General features: G+C 39.9%; 1 protein-coding gene across 2 annotated transcripts; it reads right to left on the bottom strand.

Moving 5' to 3' along the window:
- Positions 1–254: 254 nt before the first annotated feature.
- Positions 255–27,084, bottom strand: map6d1 (MAP6 domain containing 1). Of its 2 annotated transcripts, XM_017496282.3 has the most exons (4): positions 26,750–27,084; positions 25,104–25,609; positions 14,639–14,867; positions 255–3,035 (listed from the first exon to the last, which is right to left on the bottom strand). In XM_017496282.3, the coding sequence occupies exons 1-4, from the start codon at positions 26,894–26,896 to the stop codon at positions 2,958–2,960; spliced, it is 960 nt and encodes a 319-aa protein (XP_017351771.1). In that variant the 5' UTR covers positions 26,897–27,084; the 3' UTR covers positions 255–2,957. The 2 variants fall into 2 exon arrangements, with proteins under 2 accessions (XP_017351771.1, XP_017351773.1); XM_017496284.3 differs by lacking the exons at positions 255–3,035; positions 14,639–14,867 and adding an exon at positions 23,847–24,032.
- Between the last annotated feature and the right edge of the window lie 221 nt (positions 27,085–27,305).

Raw genomic sequence — 27,305 nt, 5'->3', positions numbered from 1 at the left:
GTCAGTTCTTAATTCATATTTACTGACTACTTATTTAACTAACGATTAACGATTGACACCATTTGGTTTTAGATTCCTTTAGCAATTTTTGTGTTTTCCAGGCCTGGTTCCAAGTTAAATTCCTGTTAGAGTGAAAATTAAGGATATAAAGGCAATGGCTATATCTTCCACTCTCAGTGAGTCAGTGCTTTAACTGCAGGGAAGAGATGTTCTTGGGTAACACACTCTCACAGACCTGCCATTTCTGTCTCTTTTTCACTACATACACACTCTGAGAGAGTGGGCATTTTATTAAAGCACAAATATAGTAATATTGTAGATTTTATTTCAGAATAGTACATTCTCCACTTTTTAACATTTCTATCAAGAACTAATTAACAAAATAAATTAACATGGCTTCTGAGTTGCTCAGTTGCTAAAAATTCCATAAATAAGTACATTTTGATTTACTGCAGGGTTTGAAGGGAAGAAGCATATAGTGGAGGCATCAGACTCCTTCCAGCAAATAACTGGCTCTACAAGGAGGTAAAGCTTAACTTAAATATTCAAAAGACATCTTTCCAGCCTAATTCTCACACACACACACACCCTTGCATGCATACATACATCACAGTTATCAAACACCTGAAACAAATAAATTATTTAAATTATTGTGAAACATGCATATGTGTTCTAGTACATGATCAGTCTAATTCCATTAATTCATACAGCCACAATATGTCTCTCCCTGTTAAAGTGCCTACTGGAATTATTGGCACCCATCATAAACATGAGCAGAAAAAAAAAAAGATTTTATAAACAACAACAGAGAAACTATTGTACTATTTATCAAAATCATTCTCATTATGACTATGTAAATAATAGTATTTTCTCTCAAAAATATGTGGCAAAATTATTGCAAGAATATTTTAAATAAATGCGAAGATTGTAATTCTTGAAAAACATACATTATTCATTACCATGGCAAAAGACAAAGAACTTTCGATAGAAAAGAAACAGATCATTGTTGACCTGCACAAATTAAGTAATACACATAAGATAATATATACGAAGTTAATAATACCACTAAACACAATTATGGCCATAAAAATCTCAGTCCCAAAGAAAGTTAGAGCCATTAGATTTACAGATTTTTCAGTGAGAGGAGATCAAAATCAGGCTTTTTGGTCATGCGTACCATCAGCATGTTTTTGCTGACAAAAGGGAACTGCATACACTTGTAAAATAATCTAAATAGTCTGTAAAATATGGATAATTGATGTTTGGGGACTATCTTCAAATTGGCTGTTCTGGGGCTCTTGTGAAGACTGAACTGGATATTTCATTATAAAACCTGGTTGCCTCTGCCAGTAGGTTTAGTCTAGGCCATAGATAGGGCTTCCAATAAGATTCCAACAAGTATGCAACCTAAAATGATGAAAGAAATACAAAATCTGTGTTTTGGTCTTCTTAGTCTCTGTATTTGAACACTAATGAAAACCTGTGGTCTGAATTGAAGAAAGAAGTTGGCATGTATAAACCTATGAATATAAAGGCGCTTAAAAGGTTCTGCATGGAGGAGTGCACCAATATCCTCCACAAGTGCCTCAAACCTTGTTAAACATTACAAGAAGAGACCCAGTGCTATTATTCTCTCCAGTGCAAGCATCACAAAATATACTCAGCAAAAAAAGAAACGTCCCTTTTCAGGAGACTGTATTTTAAAGATAATTTTGTAAAATCCAAATAAGCTTTACAGATCTTTATTGGAAAGGGTTTAAACAATGCTTGCTTGCTGAATGAACCATAAACAATTATTGCACATGCACCTGTGGAACAGTCATTAAAACACTAACAGTTTACAGGCAGGTGGCAATTACGGTCACAGTTACAATAACCTAGGACACTAAAGAGAACTTTCTACTGACTCTGAAAAACACCAGAAGAAAGATGCCGAGGGTTCCTGCTCACCTGCATGAACATGCCATAGGCCTGCTGCAGGGGGACATGAGGACTGCAGATGTGTTCAGAGCAATAAACTGCAGTGTCTGTAATGTAAGACGCCTAAGACAGTGCTACAGGGAGACAGGAAGGACAGCTGATTGTCCTTGCAGTGGAAAATTACATGTAATCATGTATCCCCTTAGACGTGATCGAGAACTTGCAAATATTCCTTGGTGGATGACTGGAGTAACATCTCACAGCAAGAACTGACAAATCTGGTGCAGTCCATGAGGATGAGATGCACTGTAGTACTTAAGATCTGGCAGCTGGAGGCCACCAGATTCTCACTGTTACTTTTGATATTGACCCCCCCTTTAACATTTGTATGTTTGTTAATACAAATATTTACACATATTAAGAAATTTGATGGAAATAAAAGCAGTTGAATATGAGAGGACATTTCTTTTTTGCTGAGTATATTAATGGTGTTTTAATTGTGTCACTTTTGCAGAAGAAAATGCACTACTGAAAACCATTGTTAGAAGAAGCACAAAAAGATTTTAAATAAAAATATACAATGTGCCTTTATGCATACGCTCAAAATATCATTTACTGCTCGTTATTGATTTTGTATAGTTTATTTTTTGTTCATTTTCATGAAGGATACCAATAATATATAAGGATGCCACAGTATATCAAAATACTAGAGACTTGCATGAAACAGACATTAATTTCAGAAATTCATTCTCTTGCATAGATTTCACACCAAGTGAATTTAGCCCTACATTCATCTATCATTCCTTCCCATGCAGCACTATGAAACGGTTTAGAGTAATATTCTTGGGTGTTTTATTACTCCATCAGTCACTTTCAGATTATCACTTAAACCCTCTGTAGCATTTCAGATTCAGCCTGTTAAAGGTTGTTGCTGCAGCTTTTGAAACATTCCCTAAAAGCTCAGTGAGTTGTGTGTGCATTGTCTCAAAGTAAAATCCTAAGTCCATATTTGTTTTCTGGTTAACTGGTCCACTGGGTCAGATGTTGAAGATTCGTGATCGACTCTGGAACACAGCAGACGGGTTGGGAGACAACTTCGTCCTCACCAGCTGCTCCTGTGAGACAGAAATGAGAGGCATCAGGTTACTATTAACACAAATAATGACACGCACTCAGGCCTGGACCCTGTTTGCTAAGTAAACATTGTTTTTAGATTGAATTCTCAACAATTCCAGTCTGCTCACCTATCTGATTTCTACCTCATTTGATATTCATGCTTTAGTATTCATGCGATTTAGCCAGGCCAAAACTTTTAGCCAGGCTAACTGTGAAACAGCTGCATATACACTGTATGGCCAAAAGTATGTGGACACTTGACCATCACACCAATATTAGGGTCTTCCCCAAACGGTTGCCACAAAGTTGGAAGTCCACAGTTGTCTAGAATGTATTTGTATGCTGTAGCATTAAGATTTCCCTTCATTGGAACAAAGATTCCTAAACAAGAATCACAATGCCCTTGTGCACAAAGTGAGTCCATAAGATATGGTCTGCCAAAACTGGTGTGGAGGAACTTGAGTGGCCTGCACAGAGAAGTGACCACAACTACACTGAACACTTTTGGGGTGAATGGGCATGCTGAATTTCTTAACTGGCATCAGTGCCCGAACTCAATAATAATCTTGTGGATGAATGGGCACAAATCCCAGAAAAATGTCAAGCCATCACAGGGTACAATGGCACACACACACACACAGACACACACACACACACACACACACAGACACACAGACACACACAGACACACACACAGACACACACACAGACACACACACAGACACACACACACACACACACACACCAGGGACAATTTGCAAATGGCAATCAACCTACAACACATGTCTTTGGACTGAGGGACACAGGGCAGAGGCGGGACATGAACCCCCAACCCTGGAGGTGAGAGGGAAGTGTGCTAACTACTAAGCTCAAAGCTTAAGTAAGTATCATTACTTATCTAAACATTACATATTTCAATAAGTACTGCTGATGAACTTAAAATAACAATTATTATCATGATGTTCATGTTAAAAGATTCTAACACTGCCTATAAAGTGTTCTAGAAAAAGGTAGATTTAGCTACATAATCAAACAAAATGGAACACCATCATGAAATAAACTTACTTTCTTATGATGTGGCAGTTCAGGAAAAGAGCAGAGGAGAAGAATGTTAGAAAGTGATGAGAGATGAAGGACAAGATGAAGAGTGGAAGAAAATTTAACATGATGGAGAAGAATTATATTTATTAGAATTAGTGCTGCTCTTGATACTGGCTAAAGAAATCAATTATTTAATATTCATCCATACATTTTCTGTACTGTTTATCCTACACAGAGTCGCGGGCTGCCTGGAGCCTATCTCTGGGGACTTGGGACATGGGGCAGGGGACACCCTGGACAGGGTGCCAACCCATCACAGGGCACAATCTCACACACACACATTCACACACTATGGACAATTTAGAGATGCCAATCAGCCTACAACGCATGTGTTTGGACTGGGTGATGAAACTAGAGTACCTGGGGAAAACCCCCAAAGCATGGAGGGAACATGCAGGCTGTACACACAGGGTGGTGGTGGGAATCAAACCCCCAAGACTAGAGGTGTGAGGCAAATGTACTAAACATTAAGCCCCCCACTATAATATAAATTATTTAATACATACTACAATATGATTTCTACTAAGGTATTTTATGTACCTTAAAAATACTGACACGAGTTCTTCAAGATATGCCATTTTTTTGGTGGGAACCCCTTTTAAAACACTTTAGACCTTGCCATTTGTGAATAAGTCTATGAACACCACGGGATGGATTTTAATATGAAGGCCACTTAACCTTTGTCACTGAAGACTACTGCCAGCACCATAGCTTGTCACAACAAATACCTGAACGTCAAATCTAAAGGAGCTACTTCAGCTCTTTTCAGGCATTTGGCTGTGTGGGTGTGTATAGAGGTCTTTGATCAGCTGCTGATACAGGATGACCTGCATCTTGGAAATGTGAACCCAGACCTTCCTACACATACTCGCTTTTATTCTCTTATAATCATGCACATTACACACTCATTACTTGCTATCTCTTAAACACATATTGTATATCTTATGCATATACAGTTAAATCTACTCTTGTTCACTGCATCATCTTCTCCCAGTGCTTCTAATCATAGCAATGAGAAATGCATCATGGCAGAGCAGCACACAAGTTGATAACTGGAGAATGAACATCACACACATATATGGGTCTTGTCCAAACTGTTGACACAAAGTTGCAAGCACACAACTGTCTAGAATGTCTTTGTATGCTGTACCATTAGTTTCCCTTCACTGGAATTAAAGGGTCCAAACATGTTCCAGCATGACAATGCCCCAATGCACAAAGCAAGATCTATAAAGACATGGTTTGTCAAGGTTGATGTGAAAGGACTTGAGTGGCCTGAACAGAGCCCTGACCTCAACCCCTCTGAACACCTTTGTGATTAACTGGCCTTCTCAACCGACATGATGGCCTGCAACCCAGCAGCCTTGGAGCGGAACTGCTTTCAGACAACATTTCCAAGGCGCTACACTCCAAGTGACTGCCTACCGTAAGTACATCTTCCAATAATAACAACATTCAGTATAATCAATGTTCAATTAAAAATCCGGCAAAGGTAATACATACTATAGAGACTGTGTCTGTTCCCCGAGTTATACAAATATATAGAAAATCTCGGAAAGTCTATCTTCGTAACCTAATTAACATAAAATTAAATCATATTGAATGCACAGCCAGCACTTTTGATCTGAGGCTAGGACTATTAAACATTAGATCTCTTGCGTCTAAGGCTCTTATTGTTAACGACATCATTACTGATCAGGAATGTAATTTAATGTGTTTAACAGAAACTTGGATTAAACCAAACGAGTATATAGCATTAAATGAAGCCAGTCCATCTGGATACAGTTATGTACATCAGCCTCGTTCAACTGGTAGAGGAGGAGGTGTTGGACTCATCCATAGTCAAAATCTAGTCGTCACACAAAAACCTAAGCATAAATTTAATTCTTTTGAAATTCTTTATACCAGTATAAGTTATGTAGACACAAAAAATAAGTCAATTCCTCTAATTATTATTTACAGACCCCCAGGGCCATATACTGAATTTCTTAGTGAATTTGCAGACTTTGTCTCAAACCTGGTTGTGTCTGTAGATAAAGCATTAATCGTTGGAGACTTTAATATTCATTTTGATAACCTGGAAGACCCTCTAAGATTAGCAGTTGTGTCCATCTTAGATTCAGTAGGGATTAATCAGAACGTAATCGGGCCTACTCATAATGGTGGTCACACTCTTGACCTCATACTAACATACGGACTAAGTATAGAAAATATTAACATTTTTCCGCAGTCTGAAGTTGTCTCAGACCATTATCTTATCTTGTTCATAATACGTATTGATCATAATATTTCCACCTCGCCTCGCTACCGCATAAAACGTACCTACACATCAGCTACTGCACCGAGCTTCATAAATAACCTCGCAGAAACATCAATTAGATTTGGATCACCGTCAGATCACATAGAACTCGATCAGGCGACTGAAAGCTTGGAGTCAACATTCCGCTACACGCTAGATAGAGTGGCTCCACTCAAAAGGAAAATAATTAGAGAAAAAAAATTAGCACCCTGGTATAACGATCAAACGCGAACCTTAAAACAGACAACTCCCAGCTGGACAGCTGGACAGCTTCCTCGGCTGCAGAGACCTCCCCACGGGTCTCTAGCTGGAGCTCCGTGGTTGCCAGGTTAACCTCAGGCTGGGGCTCCTGAGCTGAGACCTCCCTGTAGGTCTCGGGCTGGAGCTCTGAGGTCACCAGGTTAACCTCAGGCGGGAGCTCCACAGCTGAGACCTCCCCGTAGGTCTCAAGCTAGAGCTCTGAGGGTGCGGTTACCCCCCACAAAAAAGTTCTAGGCCAGCCTGAGGTTCAGGACTGGGCAGCGTAACTGGGTTCTCAGCAGGGCAGGAAGGTGGAGCGCTGTTCCCCTCCGGGTCAGAAGGTGGGGCACAATTCGGCACAACGGGACGGGGGAGAAGTGCTTCCTCCACGGTGCGTAGTATCTGATTTACTTCATCCTCCCACTGCAGGCTGCATGGCGTGGTGTAATTCCCCTGCAGTGGGAAGCCCCAGGAGTTTAGGTAGCTCAGCTGCCCGTGTAGCGCGGTGTAGTTCTACGGCAGCGGGGGCAGGGGAACTTGCGTGGGTTGAGACGTGGCACATGGCCCGGCTGGCTGCAGTGGTTCTAGAAGGAGAAGGTGGAGTTGAGCAATTTCCTTGTTGAGCTGTTTGCTCTGTTCCCAGAACGAGCGACACCACGCCTCAAACTCGGCCACTTCGGCGGCGCTCATGGTGATCTGCTGCTTCCACATAATTGGCGCAGTATTCTGTAACGACACGGGACCATAGGCAGGAGCAGGCGCAGATCAGTGTCTTTATGTTTTGATCAACAGATAACATACAGGAAAATGCGGTCGATGCTGGACAAGATCGGCGGGGTTTAAACATAAACTAAAGTCGAGGCACGAAACGAGATCAGGACACGAAAACAGGACCGCTTCGCATACACAACACATTCAGTGATTAACGTCAATACTGCGCGAAGTGCGCAGCCACAAGAGGGGTTTAAATAACAAATATAATCAGACTGAAACATAGACACCTGGATTAAATCAAAACACACCCTTGAAAATCAACCAATGCTTAAACAGAGGGAAAACCAAAACAAACAAAAGGCGCGTGTCCATATATAAGAGTCTTGTGCATGCGCGCTCTCTGCAGCAGTCTTTGCACTTCGACGCCACAACGCCATCTGCCTGCAGCAGCGTAACCACCTGAGCAAAATTTTGGTCTTTTATGATCGGCCATGCCTACTTCGATCAAAAGGTGCAGGCTATTTGTTGGTACCTTGAATAGTGAAGGTTATAGTAGAGGGTAGCGCTTTCTCTTGCAAGGCCCCACAGTTATGAAAAGCTGTCAAATTAGTTTTTGGGACTCAAACACAGTCTCAGAGTTTAAGTCTAGGCTGAAAACATATTTGTTTAGCCAAGCATTTTGTGAATAACTCTTGTCTTAGGTAAATGAACAGATCTGGAGGGTTCACAGGCATAGAATCTTGTGGTGAAGTAGTAGAACAGAATCTAGTCAGGGTAGGCTTGAGTAAACAAATACGTTTTAAGCCTAGACTTAAACACTGAGACTGTGTCTGAGTCCCGAACACTAATAGGAAGACTGTTCCATAACTGTGGGGCTCTATAAGAGAAAGCTCTTCCCCCTGCTGTAGCCTTCACTATTCAAGGTACCATCAAATAGCCTGCATCCTTTGATCTAAGTAGGCGTGGCGGATCATATAAAACCAAAAGGTCGCTTAGATATTGTGGCACGAGACCGTTTAGTGCTTTATAGGTTAATAAAAGTATTTTATAGTTAATGAGAGGTTTTACTGGGAGCCAATGCAGTATTGATAATATCGGTGTGATATGGTCGTATCTTCTAGTTCTAGTTAGGACTCTAGCAGCTGCATTCTGGACTAACTGGAGCTTATTTATATTCCTACTGGAACATCCAGACAGTAAGGCATTACAGTAATCTAATCTAGAGGTGATGAATGCATGAACTAGTATTTCCGCATCATGTAGTGACAATATGTTTCTTATTTTAGAAATATTTCTGAGATGAAAGAAAGCTATCCTAGTAATATTATCTACATGAGCATCAAATGATAGGCTGGAGTCAATAATCACTCCAAGGTCTTTTACTGCTGTACATGATGAAACAGAAAGACCATCCAGAGTAACCATGTGATCAGAAAGATTACTTCTAGCTACACGTGGGCCTAATAAAAGTATTTCTGTTTTATCAGAATTAAGTAGAAGGAAGTTAGTTAACATCCAACGTCTAATGTCCTTTACGCAATCCTCAACTTTACTAAGCTTCTGTCTGTCCTCTGGCTTCGCTGAAACATACAACTGTGTATCATCAGCATAACAGTGGAAGCTAATTCCATGTTTACGAATAATTTGTCCTAGGGGTAGCATATATAAAGTAAAGAGAAGTGGGCCTAAAACAGAACCCTGTGGAACTCCAAAAGTAACCTCAGTACGCATGGAGAAATCACCATTTACATCTATGAACTGATAACGATTGGTCAGATAAGACCTGAGCCAGGAGAGGACTGTTCCCTTAATCCCAACAACATTTTCTAATCTATCAAGGTGAATAGTATGATCTATAGTATCAAAAGCTGCACTAAGGTCGAGTAACACAAGCAGCGAGACACAACCCTGATCGTAGGTCAGTAGAAGGTCATTTACTACTTTAACTAACGCTGTCTCTGTGCTATGGTGAGGTCTAAAGCCTGACTGATACATTTCATGAATGTTATTCCTATCTAAGTACAAGCATAACTGCTTTGCTACAACCTTTTCTAAAATCTTAGAGATGAAGGGGAGATTTGATATTGGTCTATAGCTGGACAATTGAGACGGGTCAAGATCAGGTTTTTTAATCAAGGGTTTAATAACTGCTAATTTAAGTGATTTAGGTACATAGCCAGTGCTAAGGGAAGAATTGATTATATTTAAAAGTGGTTCAATTACTCATGGACAAATCTGTTTAAACAAACATGTAGGTACGGGATCTAGTACGAAAGTTGATGAATTCGCTGAAGAGATTAATGTAGCTAGTTCGGTCTCTCTAAGCGGAGCAAAACACTCTAAACATTGATCTGATATTGCTACATTGTCATGTAATGGGTTTGTTACAGTACTGTCCGGTTTTAATTTAATGGCCTGTATTTCATGTCTAATATTTTCAACCTTATCAATGAAAAATTTCATGAAATCTTCACTGCTATGTAATGATTGAGTATTTCTCTCTGTAGTGGTTTTATTCCTAGTTAATTTTGCTACTTTATAGAACTGCTAAGGTTAAAAGGCACTATATAAGTGCAGACCATTTACCATTTTCTTAGCTTCAAAATGACTTGCATTTCTCCCATACACAGCTCTCTGGTCTTCATGTTTATTTATCCTTTTTAACAAAAAATGCAGTCTACATAAGCTAAATGTTAACCCTAATCATAAAATTCAGATTATATTAAAATGCAAAATGTCCCCACCTTACACCATGCCAACCTCAGGTGCTGCATGGTCTACATTTACATTTGATTGTTTTTACATTTTATGATGTCATAACACTTGCCTGCTATATGTTCAGTACTAAGTCAGATATTGCGGTAAGAGTTTCTTTTTTACAAAATGCAGCAAAAACACTAACAGTGAAAATGTTCACAATTTGACTAGTCTGTGGACAAATAAATATCCCCAAAAGAATTTAACCATGAATTGAATTTTTGCAAGGCCTAGTCCAATAACAACGTGGAGTGAAATAATCCTTATATGGTATATCATGCTGACCTAATTTACATGGAGTACAAACAAGCCAAGCAATAAATTCTTCATGAATTAGTGAATGTCCATTATAATCCTCTCTCCCACCATTACTGTGATTTTCCTTAATCCCTTGCATAGATGGGGATGGCACAGGCATCTGTAGTGTGTCTCTCAGCTGGCTAACACATCACATGTAAGCAGATGGCAAAGGGAGGAGACAGGCCCATTTTTGTTTTAAACTCTTCAGTATATCATCTCTCAAAGAATATCATCTCTCTTTCAAGCTGCCTTGTGAATGACGAAAAGTAATTTTGGGAAAAATGAAATCCTCTCTGCCGAAGGTGCTCATGAACAAAAAAGACGCACACACAATTCAGCTTGTGAAAATATTGAGAGTGTCAGCCAGCCAAAGCAATCCACTCTGCTTATCATCAATTGTAAAGATTTTTCTACAGCAAAACACATAAGTCCCTTTTTTCTGTATAATTATATGCCAAAGATTGAAGACTTAGTTATGCCTGACTAAATTATTCTGATTTTCCAGCGTCATGACCATCTTCTTTGTTGCCACTAACATTTCTTGGGTCTTTATGCTGAGAGACTTCATGTACAAATAATACATCTAAGGTGAACTTTAGGTTTTTATTTAACTTTCTTCTGCATGATCCATCAATAAAGCGGCACAACTAGCGAGGAAAATAAGTCCAACTATCAAACTATCATAAGTCCAACTTTCTCCTAAATCCCCTAAGATTTGTTAATTATGTGTATAGACTGTTCCCAACTGGTTATCAATAGGGCTATGTGAAATATAGACCAAATCTTTACTACAGGTGTAATAATATACTGCTGTGAGGACACACAATAATAAGGAAGTCTTAAATCATTTTCTGGAGCACTTTTGAAGAACCAGCATAACAGATGAAAATAATGTATTAAAACAATAATGGCTAAAAATGAACAAAAGTTGTTCATTGCAAAAAAAAATATTCCTGCCATTTCTCAAGCAAATAGCTGAATACTTGTACTGCTGCCGCAGTGTTACCTGGTATTATTTAACATAATTTTCAAAAGATTACAAAGCTATAATTAGGCACATTTTAGGCATATGGCAAGCAAGCAAGACTATATATTTTAAATTATTTACCATGTAAATGTTTTTTCCTGCATTCATGTAAATGATTTACATAAAAACTAAACCGGAATATCTTTTTTATTTATACCCCACCTACAAAAAGGTCAGTTCATTAGAGTTATCATTTTTCATCACTGACATTCTTACTCCTCACTCTTTTTCTGATGCTTGTCTTAAAAACTCTCATCTTTTTCAGTCTACTAGCTAATGATTCACATGTAATGTTTTTTTATTCTGCAGTACCTACGCATGCTTGTGTAGGTGACAGGTGAGTAGGACTGTAGAACACTTACATATGTCTACAACATAAGAATCTCTGCTGTAGTTATTGGGTAAAGCAATTTCAGTTGAGCTTTTATTTCCAACATTTAAGCCATTCTGAAAATCAAATCAAGATAGTGATAAAAAAAAATAATAAAACTTATTGTGCAGCTCTACTATTCAGCAGCCAGCCAGTAAAATTCAACAGCAGCCTTCCACCCAAGACACACAATCCTCTATAGCTCGTGCACAGCATGGAAACTGATATTATACATTAGGATTGCTTTCATGGCTCAAACTCAGATTATGGGGCTAATAAACTTCAACCAAACATTTTATAGAAACGTGTTCAGGCGGCAAGGTTCATACAGATGCTTCTAATGAAATTCTAAGACTTTTGTTTTAAAGGACTATATTAAAGGTGTTATTCAGCAAACAAGGCAGCAGATGTAAGATGTGTGTATGCGTGATAGATCTGTGTCAGTGATGTACTTATGATGTGCCATTTAAATGTCTTTCTCAACTTTAAGCATTACAATAATTACATTTTGAAAAGTGAAATTCAAGCACATCAGGCCCTTGTGTGAATGATGAAGAGAATGTAAGCGTGTGTGCGTGACTTTCTCTGGTGGCACTGTGTTCTGGACAACATTACTTGAGTGCTAAATGGCAGCTAAATCTACATAAACTCTTTTTAGAAATCTCTGTTAGACATAATGTTAATGCTATATTTTATATTCACTCTGTGGCTTTTAAATAGTTCAAACAATAAGTCAATCTCTAATTTACATAATATATTTATATTGCAATCAATCATAGCTCAGCTCAAGACACATTGAAATTAATTGTATAATACACAATATTATGTGTATAACTGCTTAAGGCTTCCTTTAAAATGTCTTCTGTTCATAACCCAAGAATCTGTGCAGAGAGTGAAATGGTGAAAGGCAGGAGTACTTGAGTTAATGCCTCTCTCCAATTGAATTAGGAATCAATAAGAATTATTTCTTCAATTTCATGCCACATTTGCAGTGAGCTTCCTCCCTTGGACTGTACTGAATCCAGTTACAGTGTGAAACACAAATAAGGAATCACTAGATTCATACTCTTCTACTTATTAATCTGTCTTATTCCAATCACTGCCTTTTGAAAATACGTTGTTGTTTACTATGGTGCTTTGAGGTAACTATGAAGCATAATGAACCAAATTTTCTGTGATACTTCTGTGGTAACTGTGGTTAGAAATCAAGATTAATCAGACTAGGCAACATTTATACAATCTTCAGCTGTCCAGTTTGGGTGAGAAGGTGTGCAGTGTAGTCTCAGATTCCTGTTCTTGGTTGGCAGGAGGGCAACCAGATGTGGACTTCTGCTATTGTAGCACATTCACCTCAACAGTCTAAATGTTCTGCTCATCATGGTTGTAGAGGGACTGTAGCCTTCTGTTAACTCTGGCCAGTCTAGCCCTTCTCCTCTGACCTCTGCCAACAATGAGACCTTCCCATCCATAGAATAGCTGCTCACTGGAAGTTTTTGTTTTTGCACCATTCTGTGTAAACTCTAGAGACTATTCTGCATGAAAATCCCAGAAGACCAGCAGTTTCAGAAACACTCAAATCAGCCCATCTGGCACCAACAACCATTACACTATAGTATCCATTGTATTATCACTGAGCTTCATTTATCAACCTGGATATGACATTTATTCATTAATTTATCACAGTAGCATTTACACAACAATTGTGGTATTCAGGAAAATCCAGTTGGTGCAGGAAAACATTTCTATCAAGAGTCCCTGAACATGTATAAATTTACGTGTAATGAGAGTCACTAATGTGAACCTTGATTGATAGTCTTCAAATTTTAGAACTGGCATAAGCTACTGCAATTGTATGTACAGATTACAGTTTCCAAGTTTAAATAGTTTATTTATTTCAGTTGCATAGATGAATTTAATGAACATTTTGGGGAAACTCATTCATTTAATACTAATGACTGAATCCAATATCCTAAGCCAAACAACACTAATAAGAAAAAACAATAAATGGCCAACTAGGACAACATAAATGCATAGGACAACTCTATGAAAGAAGTTAGAGTTAGTCTGTACCTGTGGTAGCCAGTACACTGGAGTGGCTGAGTTGCACTAATGCACGATTTGTAGACATTTATAGACTTGCTTGATTTTTTTTTCTCCAGAGGATAAAAGCTGGCTTATAAGTCACTTCCGTTCTTCTAATGCTGTGCAACACATTAGAGTCAGCACTCTTTAATGGTATGGACAAAACTTCACTGAGAAATTACTTTGTGTTTCTGTTTAGTCATCATTTTGTCATGAGAGCTCTCTAAAGCTCTCCCTGAGCTTTGCCTTCTGTGGGCATCACTAAATGTAAACATGTTAGATAATTTACGGTTCATTGGTATTCATCAACATATACATGAGTACAAAGAAGATCAGCAATACCAAAACATTTGTAAATCTACTGGGAATTTTTAGTTTCCCTAAAATAAAATTTGGTGCAAAAATATTTACACACAGCATTTGCCTTGACTTAACACACACATACCTCAGCTAATGAATTGCTGTATAATTAGCTGAGTAAGTGTGAGAGTGCAGGGAAAACATTAGGGCAGAGTTTTCATACTCAAATCTAGGACAGGCACAGCACGGCATAATGAAGTGCTGCAACACAAATGATCCAACTCAGGAAATAAGCTTGGTAATTAGATGAGGCATTAGATTGTTCTTTAATTAGGAAAAACAAATGTGTGTTAAATTTGGTATAAAATGAACAACATGGAAAACCCACTTACGACACCACACTCTGACTCACCTCTGGTCTGGAACTGACCTCAGGCCTGCCTGCCATCTCTGCGATGCTGGGCTGTGTGCGTGTGGTCATGTCCGGCACACTGACGTCCACATGTCTTTGTGTGTCGGCACTGAAGGCAGCCTGGTAGCTGGTCTCAGGAGGAGGCTCGCTGGTAGTCATACCCAGGAATGTAGGCCTTTTCAGAATGGGCTTGGATGGCTGCACCCCTGCCCAGGACTTGTACTCCTCTCTGAAGCCCGACAGAAATTAAATATTAGGGATTAGATCAGGGGTCCCAAAACTTCTTGGGCAAATGTCCCCAAATTTGACATTATTTGATTATTTGGGTGAAATTTGTATCACTATTTAATGTAATATTATATGATATAATAATATATATATAATTGTATAGGCTTAAATTAAATAAAAACCTAAATTTTTCCCCTAAAAAATGAAATGGGTCATAACATGATTTTTAATGTTTTTCTTCTGTTTAGGAGTGTAATGTATCTGTTTGTGCATGTATAAGCTCTGCAAAGTCCAAAAAGTCATTTTCCCCCAAAGGGAAAAAACTGTTCCAGACCGGCCCGAAAGTCGTCATTTGAAATCCAGATTTACTTCCGTAATTTCTCTACATCAATCCCACCCAAAGGCCGCCACGAGGAAAGAAGACGAGGCTTCAGTGAATTCAGGCACAATGGAGATGTTATGTCCTGGAGACATCTTCTTAAACCTCTTTGTTTAGCCTTCCGAAAATGGATAAAATCAGTGGTTACTGTTTATTTATAACACTGTTCCTGAGCAGTATAACCCAAATGTTTGCTTGTGCTCAACGCATTTTATGAGGAGGACAGCTTCCTGAACCTGGGCGAGTACAAGGCAGGCTGCACAAAAAGGCTACTCCTGAAGAATGGGGTGATTCTCATATTGATTGGACAATCTTGTGCTTCTGAATCAGAACCTGTAAGTGTGTTTGATTATGCTATGAAGTATCTGCTATTGAATGTGGAGTTTTGTGTTGTGGCTCAGTTGTAGACCTCTGCTAACGTGCTAGTTAAAGTTTGCTAAGTTGCTTCAGTTATTTTACGTGTTTGTTTGTATGTTGGTGTTCTGACAGAGATGCTGATTGTAGCTGCTATTGTGATGGTATCTTGACATGGTTTATATCAATGGAATCACAAGAAATCTAGCTTTCCAAAGATATATTGCATGAGTACATAGCAAAGTTAGTCCCACCGGCGGGGTCAGAATTTACATCGTATCTGAAAGGTAAGAGAGTTACAAAATAAAAACTTTCACTGTGAAACTTTCTACTCAAGTCGTGTTTGCAAACTTGCTTCCGCTTGATCATCTAAATTTTCTGAATCTGAATTGATCTCGAACTGATGCAGTAAAATCGACATGTTGCTTAGTAACTTAGAATTGCTTTAGAAGTCTTGGAGGCTAAAGCTACAGATAAGGGATGTTACTTTTATGACACACTTGTGAGGCTTTCAGCCAATCACAATGCAAGTGGCCAGTCAGAGCACTTGTCGGAAGGAGGGGCTTTGGTGAAATCGGAGCGTTTCAGGCAGCCTGGGAATAGAGGTACTGCAATAATGTACATTATTTGACAAATAATGCATTTTTTTAACATTAAAGCATGTTAACCTATTATTACACACAAACAAAATAATTAACGTTTAAAAATCATCATATGACTCCTTTAAATGAGGCTTTATTTTAGCACTTCCATCAGTGAAACAATTCAATACAGCCTTATTGAGTCGTGTTGCGTTCTTGCAATGAGACACAGCCTGAGGGCACTGTGGGACACGGTATTGTGATTGCACGCAAGGGGAGAAGAGAAGAGTGAATAGTAAAGTGATGGGCTGTGTCCGAAACTGAATACTTACCTACTATATAGTAGGTGAAAAGCAGTATGCCAGAGGGGTAGTATGTCCGAATTCTAAGTATGCAAGAAATAGTAGGCAAGAAATACTTGGATGGCATACTGCTTCAGGCGAGATTTTGCAGTATGCAACCGATGCACACTACAAGAGTCAAATAATCCCATAATGCATGTCGGCTCTTTTTAAGTGTTAAACCTTGGTTAAACAGGACTCGTTGAACAATACCCGAATAAATTGTTAACTTGTTTAAAATTTTTGTGTTTATGATGACGTCGAAGGTCACATGACAATGCTAAGGTGGCGGAGGTAGTATGTCTGGGATTGTAGTCATAATACACACACATACTGGTTAGCATGTAGTTTCAATGGCAGTGCAGTACCTGCTGTCATAGTATGCGATTTCAGACACAGCCATAGAGTTAAACATGCTCGCACGTTTCTCTGACAAATACTTTATTTCTTTTACAAGTGTAGTATACCACAAGCATATAAAACTTTGAAAGAAATACCAATAGGACGGTACCCTAAATAATATGTTAAAAACCTAATTATTAAATAAAATTTCAAAATGTGGCCTGGTGACATGCCTGGAGATGGCTCCTGAGATTTGTAGGCTAGTGTTTTCCCGTTTAACAGTTATTTTTTCCCCACAGAGCTGACATATGGCTTCATCCAAATGTATTGGTTCACCTCTCTCGTTAGGCACGAATCCAAAATGTTCCTTGATTGCCGATGTAACATTTGGTTTCCCGACAAGATCCATCACAGCAGCAGCAGAACCTGAAGTGAAATTGCAGAATTCTCCTGACTGGATTTTGTCGTGCTCAAACAAACCCGTGACAAACTAACAGACAACACCATATAAGGCGTTTCACTGTGATAACATAATTTGTGTATTAATATAAAATCCCCCACTATATGGTAGGCTATAAATACAAATTAAAATAGCAACTGTGATTATTATTATTACTACACTTGTATACAAATCGTTGTACTTTACTTGTCACAGTGCCCACTCAAGCAGAAACATTAACGTGGCATGTGATGTGACACTACTGCAGGTGGCATGGCCACCGTCACAGCCCTAATTTTGTGTTTGTTTTCTAGAGTCAGTCGCTCTATATTGTCAAAGAACTAGTGGAGACAGGACTACAAGAGAATATACACCCTTATTTTAAACATGGCTTGTGACTCCTAGAACGTTTCAAAATAGTAGCACATAAAATCTGTTTTCATATTCAATATTCAAAGTATTACTAAATAATTAGTTAAAAAATTGCATAGTGAGTTTCTCTCATGACACCATTTGTAAATCAAACAACCCCACCAGACCCCATGTGGGATCCCTATATTAGAATCTGGTATGAGCTGCTAGGATTTATGAGTAGTAAACTTCTTTTGCCTATGTACAGTGCAACAGACCTAATAACTTCTACTTGTTACTTAATATTTTATACTCATCCAATCTGACTATGACATACTCTAAAGATTTGCACTTCCCAAAAACAGATTATCTGTTTCACACTGCTCATACTTTACCTGGGGTTAACAATTAATCCTGGGTATTCATAATCTGACGTTTCACCCTCTAAATTCCTAAATGTTCTTATTTGCATATTTGCGGTGTCAACAACTATGATTGGATAAATGTAGCACGTCCATTCATCCATCCATCCATCCATCTTCTACCGCTTACTCCTTCTTCAGGGTCGCGGGGAAACCTGGAGCCTATCCCAGGGAACATCGGGCACAGGGCGGGGTACACCCTGGACAGGGTGCCAGTCCAAATATAGCACGTGACCGGTTTAAATAATAGCTTGTCTCACGCTTTTGCATTAGTGAGAAAAAATGTCGCCGTGTAAGCCTCCTGAGATGCACAAAGCCAAGAAAACAAAGACAACAAGATAAAAGAAAGAAAACACAGAGGAGCAAATTATATGATTTTTTAATATTCCTTTTAAGCATGGAGATACTTGTGTTTTCCATCACCATCTGACATTTTTTTCTCTCAACTACATTACTAGTTAGAAACATTCGTCTACCCGGAGTTAAAAGCGGGATCTTGAATGATGATAACCTGGGGTTAAGCGCAGTGTGAAAAGCCCATGCCACTCATCTCTGGCTTGCTCATTACACACCAATGATTGATGTGACCATATCTTTTGTTAAAAAACACTGAACAAATAAAACTGAATTGAAATGAATGATGGTACTTTTTACATCAAAAATTTTTAATTTGAATTGAATTGAACTTAGATCACACATATTAGCTATATGCTATGAGTATGAGATATTTTATACAAACTATTATGCTGTGTGGTGTTGTATGTAAGTTGTATTTGTGCTTTATTAGGATCACCTGTACACCCGGCAGCAGTGCAATGGTTCACATTAACCATCAGAATGGGGGGAAAAATGTGATTTTGACCATGGGATGTTTGTTGATCTCAGATGGGCTGGTTTGAGTATTTCTATAACTGCTGTGATTTTCAAATTTCTATATCTCCTGTGATTTTCAAACACACGTCTCTAGAGTTTATCCAGAATGGTGAAACATCCAGTGGGTGGCAGTTCTGTGGATGGAAATGCCTTTCTGATGAGAGAAGTCAACAGAGAATGGCCAGACTGACAGAAAGGCTACAGTAACTCAGATAAGCACTCTGTACAATTGTGGTGAGCAGAAAAGCATCTCAGAATGCACAACACATCGAACCTTGAGGTGTATGGGCTACAACAGCAGTAGACCCCATTGGTTTCCATTTCTGTCAACCAAGAACAGAAAGCTAAGGCTGTGGGAACAGGTTCACCAAAACTAGACAGGAACAATGGCGGCATCCTAAGCCCCAGTAAGCATGAGGGGTTACTGCCTTGGCGTCAGGTGGCAACCGGCCGTAAAACTAAAAGCCAATTACCTATCTCCCAATCATGAAAGAGAATAAGAAAAGGACTAAAGCGAAGGCTAGGGTGTCCCCCATAAGCGACGGAGCACGAGAGAATCAAGTTTATGCAACAGATGCTAGGGCGTTCCTCCGGAGCGATGGCAAAGTTCCATCGACCACAAAAGTATGCATAGCGAGTTGGAATGTGGGTTTGATGACGGGACGCAGTGCAGAATTAAGCGAAGTACTGCTCAGAAGACACATCAATGTTTGTTGCATACAAGAGCCGGGGGAGGAATGGGGCAAAATCATGGAAGATGGGGAATAATTTTAAGCTTATTTATAACAGAACCAAATCTAACCAAAATAGCATTGGAATAGCTGTGGATAAGTACTTCCAAGAACGTATAGTGGAAGTGAAAAGAATAAGCGATCGAATTCTTATGGTCAAATTTGTTTTAGACGACCAATCATGTATGAATGTCATAACAGCCCATGCGCCACAGATCGGTTTGCCACAAGCCAAAAAGCAGCTATTTTGGGATGACCTTTAAGATCTGTTTCAGTCTATTCTGAACTCAGAGACAAAATACATAGGAGCCGCAAGAACACTTAATTACCTATAAGAGTGGTGGAAACTGTACGCAGGTGGACTACCTTCTCGCAGACCGAAGTCTCCTCAAGACATTCAGGGACTGCAAAGTTATCCCTGGAGAACCTTTGACTTCTCAACATCGCCTCCTTGTTGCTGAGACACTGAGAGCAGTGAAAGTAAGAATTGAAAACGTTGCGAAAATTCGCTGGTAAAAGCTAGATTAAGAAGAAGGGCATAGATTGTGTGTACAGTTAACCGACTACCTAAACAAAGATCACACAAAACACTCAGCCAACACCATGTGGGATGAATTTCATAAGTACTGTAACCAAAAGGCAGCAGAATATCTGGGTGTATCTAGAGGTGTAGCCAGAGACGGAAAGACCCTACATGGTGGAAAGCAGAAGTACAGCAAAAACTACAATCAAAAAAAGCTAATTTCAAGCTCTGGAAAGAAACAGGCATTGAGGAGGACCGTATCTCTTATCGCGCCGCAAAAAAAGATGCGAGACGTGCAGTAGCACAGGCAAAGGCCATTACTAAAGAAGATTTATATGCTAAGTTGGAAGCTGCACCTAATTCTAAGCAACTCTTTAAAGTCACAAAACAGAGACACCGAGACACCCAGGATACAAAAACAATCAAGTACATCAGAGACGCTCAAGGACACCTATTAACATCTAACGATGACATAAAGCAGAGATGGAAAGAGTATTATTCAGAGCTACTCAACCAAACATACCCATGTGAACCACCTCAAGAACAAGCACCTGTGGAAGGTCCTTGGTCAATAATCACACCAGATGAGGTTAAATTAGCAGTCCATAAAATGGCCAATAACAAGGCCACTGGGCCTGATGAGATACCGTCAGAGTTGTGGAAGAGGTTAGGACAACCGGGAGTTTATTTCCTGACAACCTTGTTCAACAAAATTCCTGATGACGGCATTCCAACTACATGGAGAAAAAGCTACCTAGTGCCTTTTTACAAAAACAAAGGTGACATAAGACTCTGTGGGAACTACGGGGCTATAAAACACACCTTTAAAATCTGGGAACGGGTAATAAATAGAAGATGCATCTAACTAATGTCACTGAAAACCAGTGCGGATTCGTTGCAGAAAAATCAACAACCGATGGTATACATATGATTCAAATCCTCATGGAAAAGCATAGAGACAACAAGAAAGATCTACACACGGTGTTTATAGATTTAGAATAAGCTTTCGACTGTGTTCTAAGACCACTAATATGGCAAGCTCTACGATCACAAAAAGTGCCCGAATGTCTCATCAATATAGTGGCCGACATGTACGAAGGCGTAACCACTAAGGTGCATTGCCCAGCAGGAATCAGCGACTCTTTTGAAGTGAGAGTAGGAGTTCATCAAGGTTTGGCACTCAGCCCCCTACTTTTTAACCTGGTGATGAATTCCGTAATAGCGGAGGTGCAACATTCAACGCCCTGGGACATTCTCTACGCAGACGATGTCATCCTTATCAGCGAAGACCCAAAAGAGCTCCAACAACACCTGGACGATTGGAGAGCTGTGCTGGAAAATGCAGGCCTTAGAATAAGCAGACAGAAGACCAAATATATGCACTGCAACTTTTCAAACAGTAACGAACATTACACAATTTCGCTCCAAAACTCTGCACTTAACTCAGTCACCAATTTTAAATACCTCGGTAGCATTCTATCTAGCGATGGCTCTATTGATGCTGATATCACGAGTCGCGTGAATGCAGAGTGGCTGAAATGGAGAAGTTTAACAGGAGTGCTCTGTGACAAAAGAATGCCAGTGCAAATCAAAGGTAAGATTTATAAGTCCGCTGTGAGACCTGCTTTAACATACAGTGCTGAATGCTGGCCACTTAAAAAACAGCAGACAGAAAAGCTAAGTGTAAATGAAATGAGAATGTTGAGATGGTCTGCAGGAGTGACACTCCTAGATAAGGTTCCAAACCAATATATCAGGGGCAATTTTAAAGTCAGATCACTACCTGAAAAATTGACTGAAGCGCGGCTACAATGGTACGGACATGTGATGAGAAAACCAGAATACCACATGACCAGAAAAGTGCTGGAGCTTGGTACAAGAAAGAGAAGCCTTGGAAGACCTCACCTAACATGGATGGATGTTATAAAGACCTCGCAGAAGACAAAATAGATCCAACAACGACCCAGAACAGAGCAATCTGGAGACAAAAGATTAGGAGAGCCGACCCCAAGTAGATATGGGAAAAGGCCGGACAAAAAAAGAAGCTGACCATGTGCATCCCCTCATGGCCACAATTTACTCATCTTCTAAGATCCAGCATGCACCAGATCACAGTCTCAAACTGGTTCCATGAATATGACAATGAGTTCAATGTTCTTCAGTGGCCTTCCCAATCGCCAGATCTTAATCCAATAGAACACCTTTGGGATGTGGAAGAATAGGAGATTCTCAACATGAAAGTGCACAAAATCTGCAGGGATTGTAGCTCTCAAAGGAATGTTTACAACATCTTTTTGAAGCTGTTTTGAGGAAAAAAGAGGCCCTACCCAGAATTAGTATAGTGTTCCTAAGTGTTGGGTGAGTGTAGTTTGTATTTCTGAATAGAGGTGGACAATACACTATTATTCACAATAATATCAGTAGACTTATTGCAATATTTTGATGTGAGCATGAGTTGCTCATGCTCATGACACACAGTAAGATACAAACATGGCTAAAAGTGCAGAGGGTAGACTCATTGCTGAAACTGAGGACAAACTAGTCCTTAAAGGAAAACTAGATCAGTCATACGGAAGCCTCCTGACTACACTAGATCAGAAACAACTTACAAGTGTACCTAGAGCATTTGTAAGTATCCAATTGAATAAGCAAGCAGTAAAATGAAGCAGTTAGTTGTTATGTTTGGGTGCACTACATAATACTGTATGTTTTTATTCAAATTAAATATTTGCAAGGCATTTTTTCATATTGACAGCAAAAATATCCCTGAAATCGTGATATCGATGGAAGGCCATATAGCCCACCACTATTTGTGAAAGAATGCGTGAATCGTGTGTGATAAAGCAGGGAGAACACTAAACTGTGCCATGCAGAATGGGCTCTGAATAAAAAGACAGAAAAACATAGTACAGTAACTGCATGAGGCACTGAGAATTACAGTTTTATGCCTCTTCAATAATACAAATAAACTGATTGTATAACTTTCAGTGCAGCATTTACATAAACCAACATTAATCTGGCACCATATATGGACACTGACTACAAATTCGGTACCAGAAATTTAATTAAAGGCATTATAGGATTGTGAGCGGTAAAGAACCATAAAATTGGCATAGCGAAAAAAGTTGAGTGTGACGAGTAGCAGATTGGAGCCGGGCTGTGACGATGCACGCCTGGCACTGAATTGTCGAATCAGTGGGAGAGCGCGCGAGAGAGCGGCTGGAAATGCCAAAGGGGGAGAGAGGAACACGTGCGCTTTAAGTTTTGTTTGTGTGTTTTGGTTATGTTTGACTTCTGTTTATTATTAAACTTTATGTTAATGTTCAGCCAGTTCCCGCCTCCTCCTTTCCCGTATTTAAAGAGTGGTACATTTACATTGGTGCCGAAACCCGGGAAGGAGGTGGGACGCACTGTCGGAGAGCTCACGCCACTGCAGGAGGATCGTGGCACTGAGGAAGACTGGTGCTGAAGCAGTTGCCGGAGAGGACAGAGGAGTCGTTGCCATCTGCCTGACAAAGAGAGGCGCCATAGCGCCAGGAAGTCCAGTGCCATCGGCCGGTGTCGTGGGTGATCTCTTCCCAGCTGGCTGGGGACCAGTAGACAGCATGCCTGGGGGCTGGAGAACCAGTTTTTTTCTCTCTCTCCTCTCTCTCCCTCTTGATCTGTCTCTCATACTCGACTCGCTCCTTCTATCTCCCCTCTGGGCCGGTCAGCCGAAGGGTGTAATCCTCCCGAAAGGGTGGGAAGGGGTGTACATCAAGCCAGAGACTTGAATCTGGCCGCAAAGGAGTGTGATGAGGAGGAGGAAGGAGCTAGGCTGTGAGGACGCACTGGAAATGCCAGAGAGAGAGAGAGAGAGAGACGCACGTGTGCTTTGTTTTTTATTAAACTTTATGTTGATGTTCAGTCGATTCCTGCCTCCTCCTTGCCCATCTTTAAAAGTTTGTTACATTGAGCTTGTTTAAAAGTGCCAGCCACATGTCAGATGTAACATCTGAACATCATAATTCTGCAACGATTGCAAAACAGATTACAGCTAAATCATCAGAATCCATTACATTAAAGCGGAACCAGAAGAACATCTTATGTAGACTTGTTTTAGATTGGTACAGTGAGGCAGATTTAAGGCCAGAGTTGTAGTTATAAAAGAGAACAGCTGGGAGAAACGCACAACTGGGGGAAACGAACAGCTGTCAGAAACAAACAGCTGTCAGAAACAAACAGCTGGCAGAAACAAACAGCTGGCAGAAACGAACAGCTGGCAGAAACGAACAGCTGGCAGAAACGAACAGCTCAGAGAAACAAACAGCTGGAAGAAACGAACAGCTGGGAGAAATGGGCCACATCAGCACTAACGTTAACAGTAATGTGTGGCTTAATCGGCCAGTAAGGTTCACTGAGCATATTACAGCTGCGTTTCTATTACTGTGCACTGATTAGATCCGGAGCTGTGTATTAGTTAGGGTGTGAGCATGTGATCGGATCTCCTTTCCTCACATGTTTTATGACAAGTGAGAAACTGGCAGTTTAGAAGCTTACAGCTTAATCTATATCACAGGCTGATTATTATATATATATATATATATATATATATATATATATATATATATATATATATATATATATATATATATATATATATAAATTTGTGTGTGCCTTTTAGAAACAGTTAATAATGTGCATTACATAATAGACTGCATTACATTTTGCTGTTCATCCAGGCGTCTCCTGAATTCACTTACACGTTGTTTTTACACATATTTATACATGTTTAAGAAAATATTCCCCACTACACTGTTAACCTTTTAATTATTTCTCATTTCAAACTCATCACCGCCACCATGCTCACACTGCATCTGTAGCCTGTTATACCCAATAAACGACTGCTCTCTGCTTGTTACCTGTAAGAGCTCGTTTTGGCCGCTTCGTTCTCCGCGTGTCTCTGTCTGCCCGCGCGCTCTTCTTTTCCTGCACGCGCTGGGTGCTGCTGCTTTACCGGGCTGCTTTTCCCGACGCCGTTACTAATCCATGGAAAGTTGTCTTTTTTTGGAATGGGCCATGGTTTGTAGTCCTGTTTATACTGGGTCACGCTGGGGAACGGCACGTCCTCGCGCGGTTGGGAACTCGGCTCCGCGCGCCTGCGACCCACTCGGTTTCCTCCGCCGTCCTGCGCCGCGGAAGAGTCTCTGTGGTCCGGGGTGGCGTGATCGCGCGTCTGCGCTCGCTCGGCGGGAACGTTTCCGGTTACCGAGCGGATCTCCCGATCTGCGATATCCGAGTAGTTTTGGATGGTCAGTGGGACAGACAGGTCCGATTTGTCAAACTGGTTCCAGAACTGCGCCAGACAGCACACCCGGCTAATGCATGGCCATGCCATAGTGGTCTGAGTATGTCTGAGAGGATGTAACTAAAAAAAAAAAAGAAACATTTGTTATAAAAAAATTTTTTTTAAAAAGAATAAACTAAAACATAAAAATACAGAAGGCGCTCGATCACAATCAGAAGGGTCTAGTGCTCCTCATGAAGTGATCTGCGCTGAGAGCAAGCGCACACTCCTGACGCTCTACTCTCCTTTCACGTGCTCTCTGATCTGATCTCCCGACGACGCGGAAAAATCCATTACAAATCCGACACAGGCCACGGAAAGCAGGGGCTCCCGCTGCACTACATCATCATTCCGGGCTGAGAATGTAAAAATTCCGCTACTCATAAATCAAAACATTTCCTACAGCGGGCATAGCTTTGGGGCTTTGTTATGATCGGTTTAATCAAGTGTTTAATTAGGCCTATTAATAACAAACTCGTAAGGATCACAGTGTAATACAATCACTATACAGAATGCACACACTGGTCAAAGTGACAGTTAATAAATACAGTAACGGACATAGAGTATGATCGAAATAGAGGATGATCGACACATGTAGTAAAACCAGGGGCGTGGCCATACAAGTGTCAGCTACCGCCCTTAAATTAATCACGTGAGCAATATTTCAGCTCTCATGACCGCGCGTGTACGCATGCCAAGACCGTCCAACAAAGTCGCAAAGTGAGCTATGACGCAGTGTTTACTATAAATATCGCCATCAATACTGCCAGCTTCCCTTTTCTTTAGGCTATAGATTTCTACTTTCTACAAGCGGGAACACATGTAGATAACACTGAACTGTCGTGGTTAGCAGTTTGTGATAACGAGCCGATCTACAGCTCTCCTGTCCTCCAAAACTGGAGATAGCTTCCTATTATCACCCCTGTGCAGCACCAGAAGAAAGGTCTGGGAGCTAACACTGTAGAAACTAGAAAGTACAATAATTACTTAAGTACACGTAGGTATATACACTTGCCGGCCACTTTATTAGGACCACCTGTACGTTCATGCACAACAATCACGTCAACAATTGTTCATGTCTACATTAACAATTAGCCTCTGGATGGTCAATTCCTGAGGATTTTTTTTATTTATTTATTTTATTATTATTATTTTTACTTTTCGGTTTAAAAACAGTTAACCAAATATCTTTTATTAGTAGTATACAGGTTATATACTTACAGACTTAGACCTGAGCTCCAAAACATATTTCTGATTGGAGTGGCTCGGATAAGTTGTGAATGTCTCCCTCTGCAGGCAAACATTACAGTTCAGTAACTTAAAAACTGTTTCACAAAAATTTCCTGGTGTGATTATTTCATTATTCATATGCTTGAGAGACTATATGATCTTCTAAGGGCAATTTTCAGGGGTAGTCACAAACAAAAATGATTACACATTACATCACAGGTTCCCAACGCTAGTCCTGTAGGCCTGCACATTTTAGTGTTTTCCCTGCCCAGATTCAACTAGTTAGATAATTAACAACCCTTCCTAAGCTGAAGTTGATGTAATTAAGGCAGGAAAAACATTAAAATTTGCTGTAAAAGGGGTATTCCAGGTCCAGGTAAGGAACCTGTGGATTACAGATATATTTCTCCCCTAGGATTTAGCTAGAGCTCACCCAGATATTTAAGATCCATGCATATAAAATGAACCATGAACATGCAGCATAGTAGTATTTAAAGGAATGCTCCAGTGTTTTTCAACGTAATCTCTATCTACATCTGTGTTGTTA

The sequence above is a fragment of the Ictalurus punctatus genome, chromosome 20 (genome assembly GCF_001660625.3).
Source record: "Ictalurus punctatus breed USDA103 chromosome 20, Coco_2.0, whole genome shotgun sequence".
NCBI lineage: Eukaryota > Metazoa > Chordata > Actinopteri > Siluriformes > Ictaluridae > Ictalurus > Ictalurus punctatus.
Note: the sequence above shows the minus strand (reverse complement) of the source record. Positions and strands in the feature narration are given on the sequence as shown.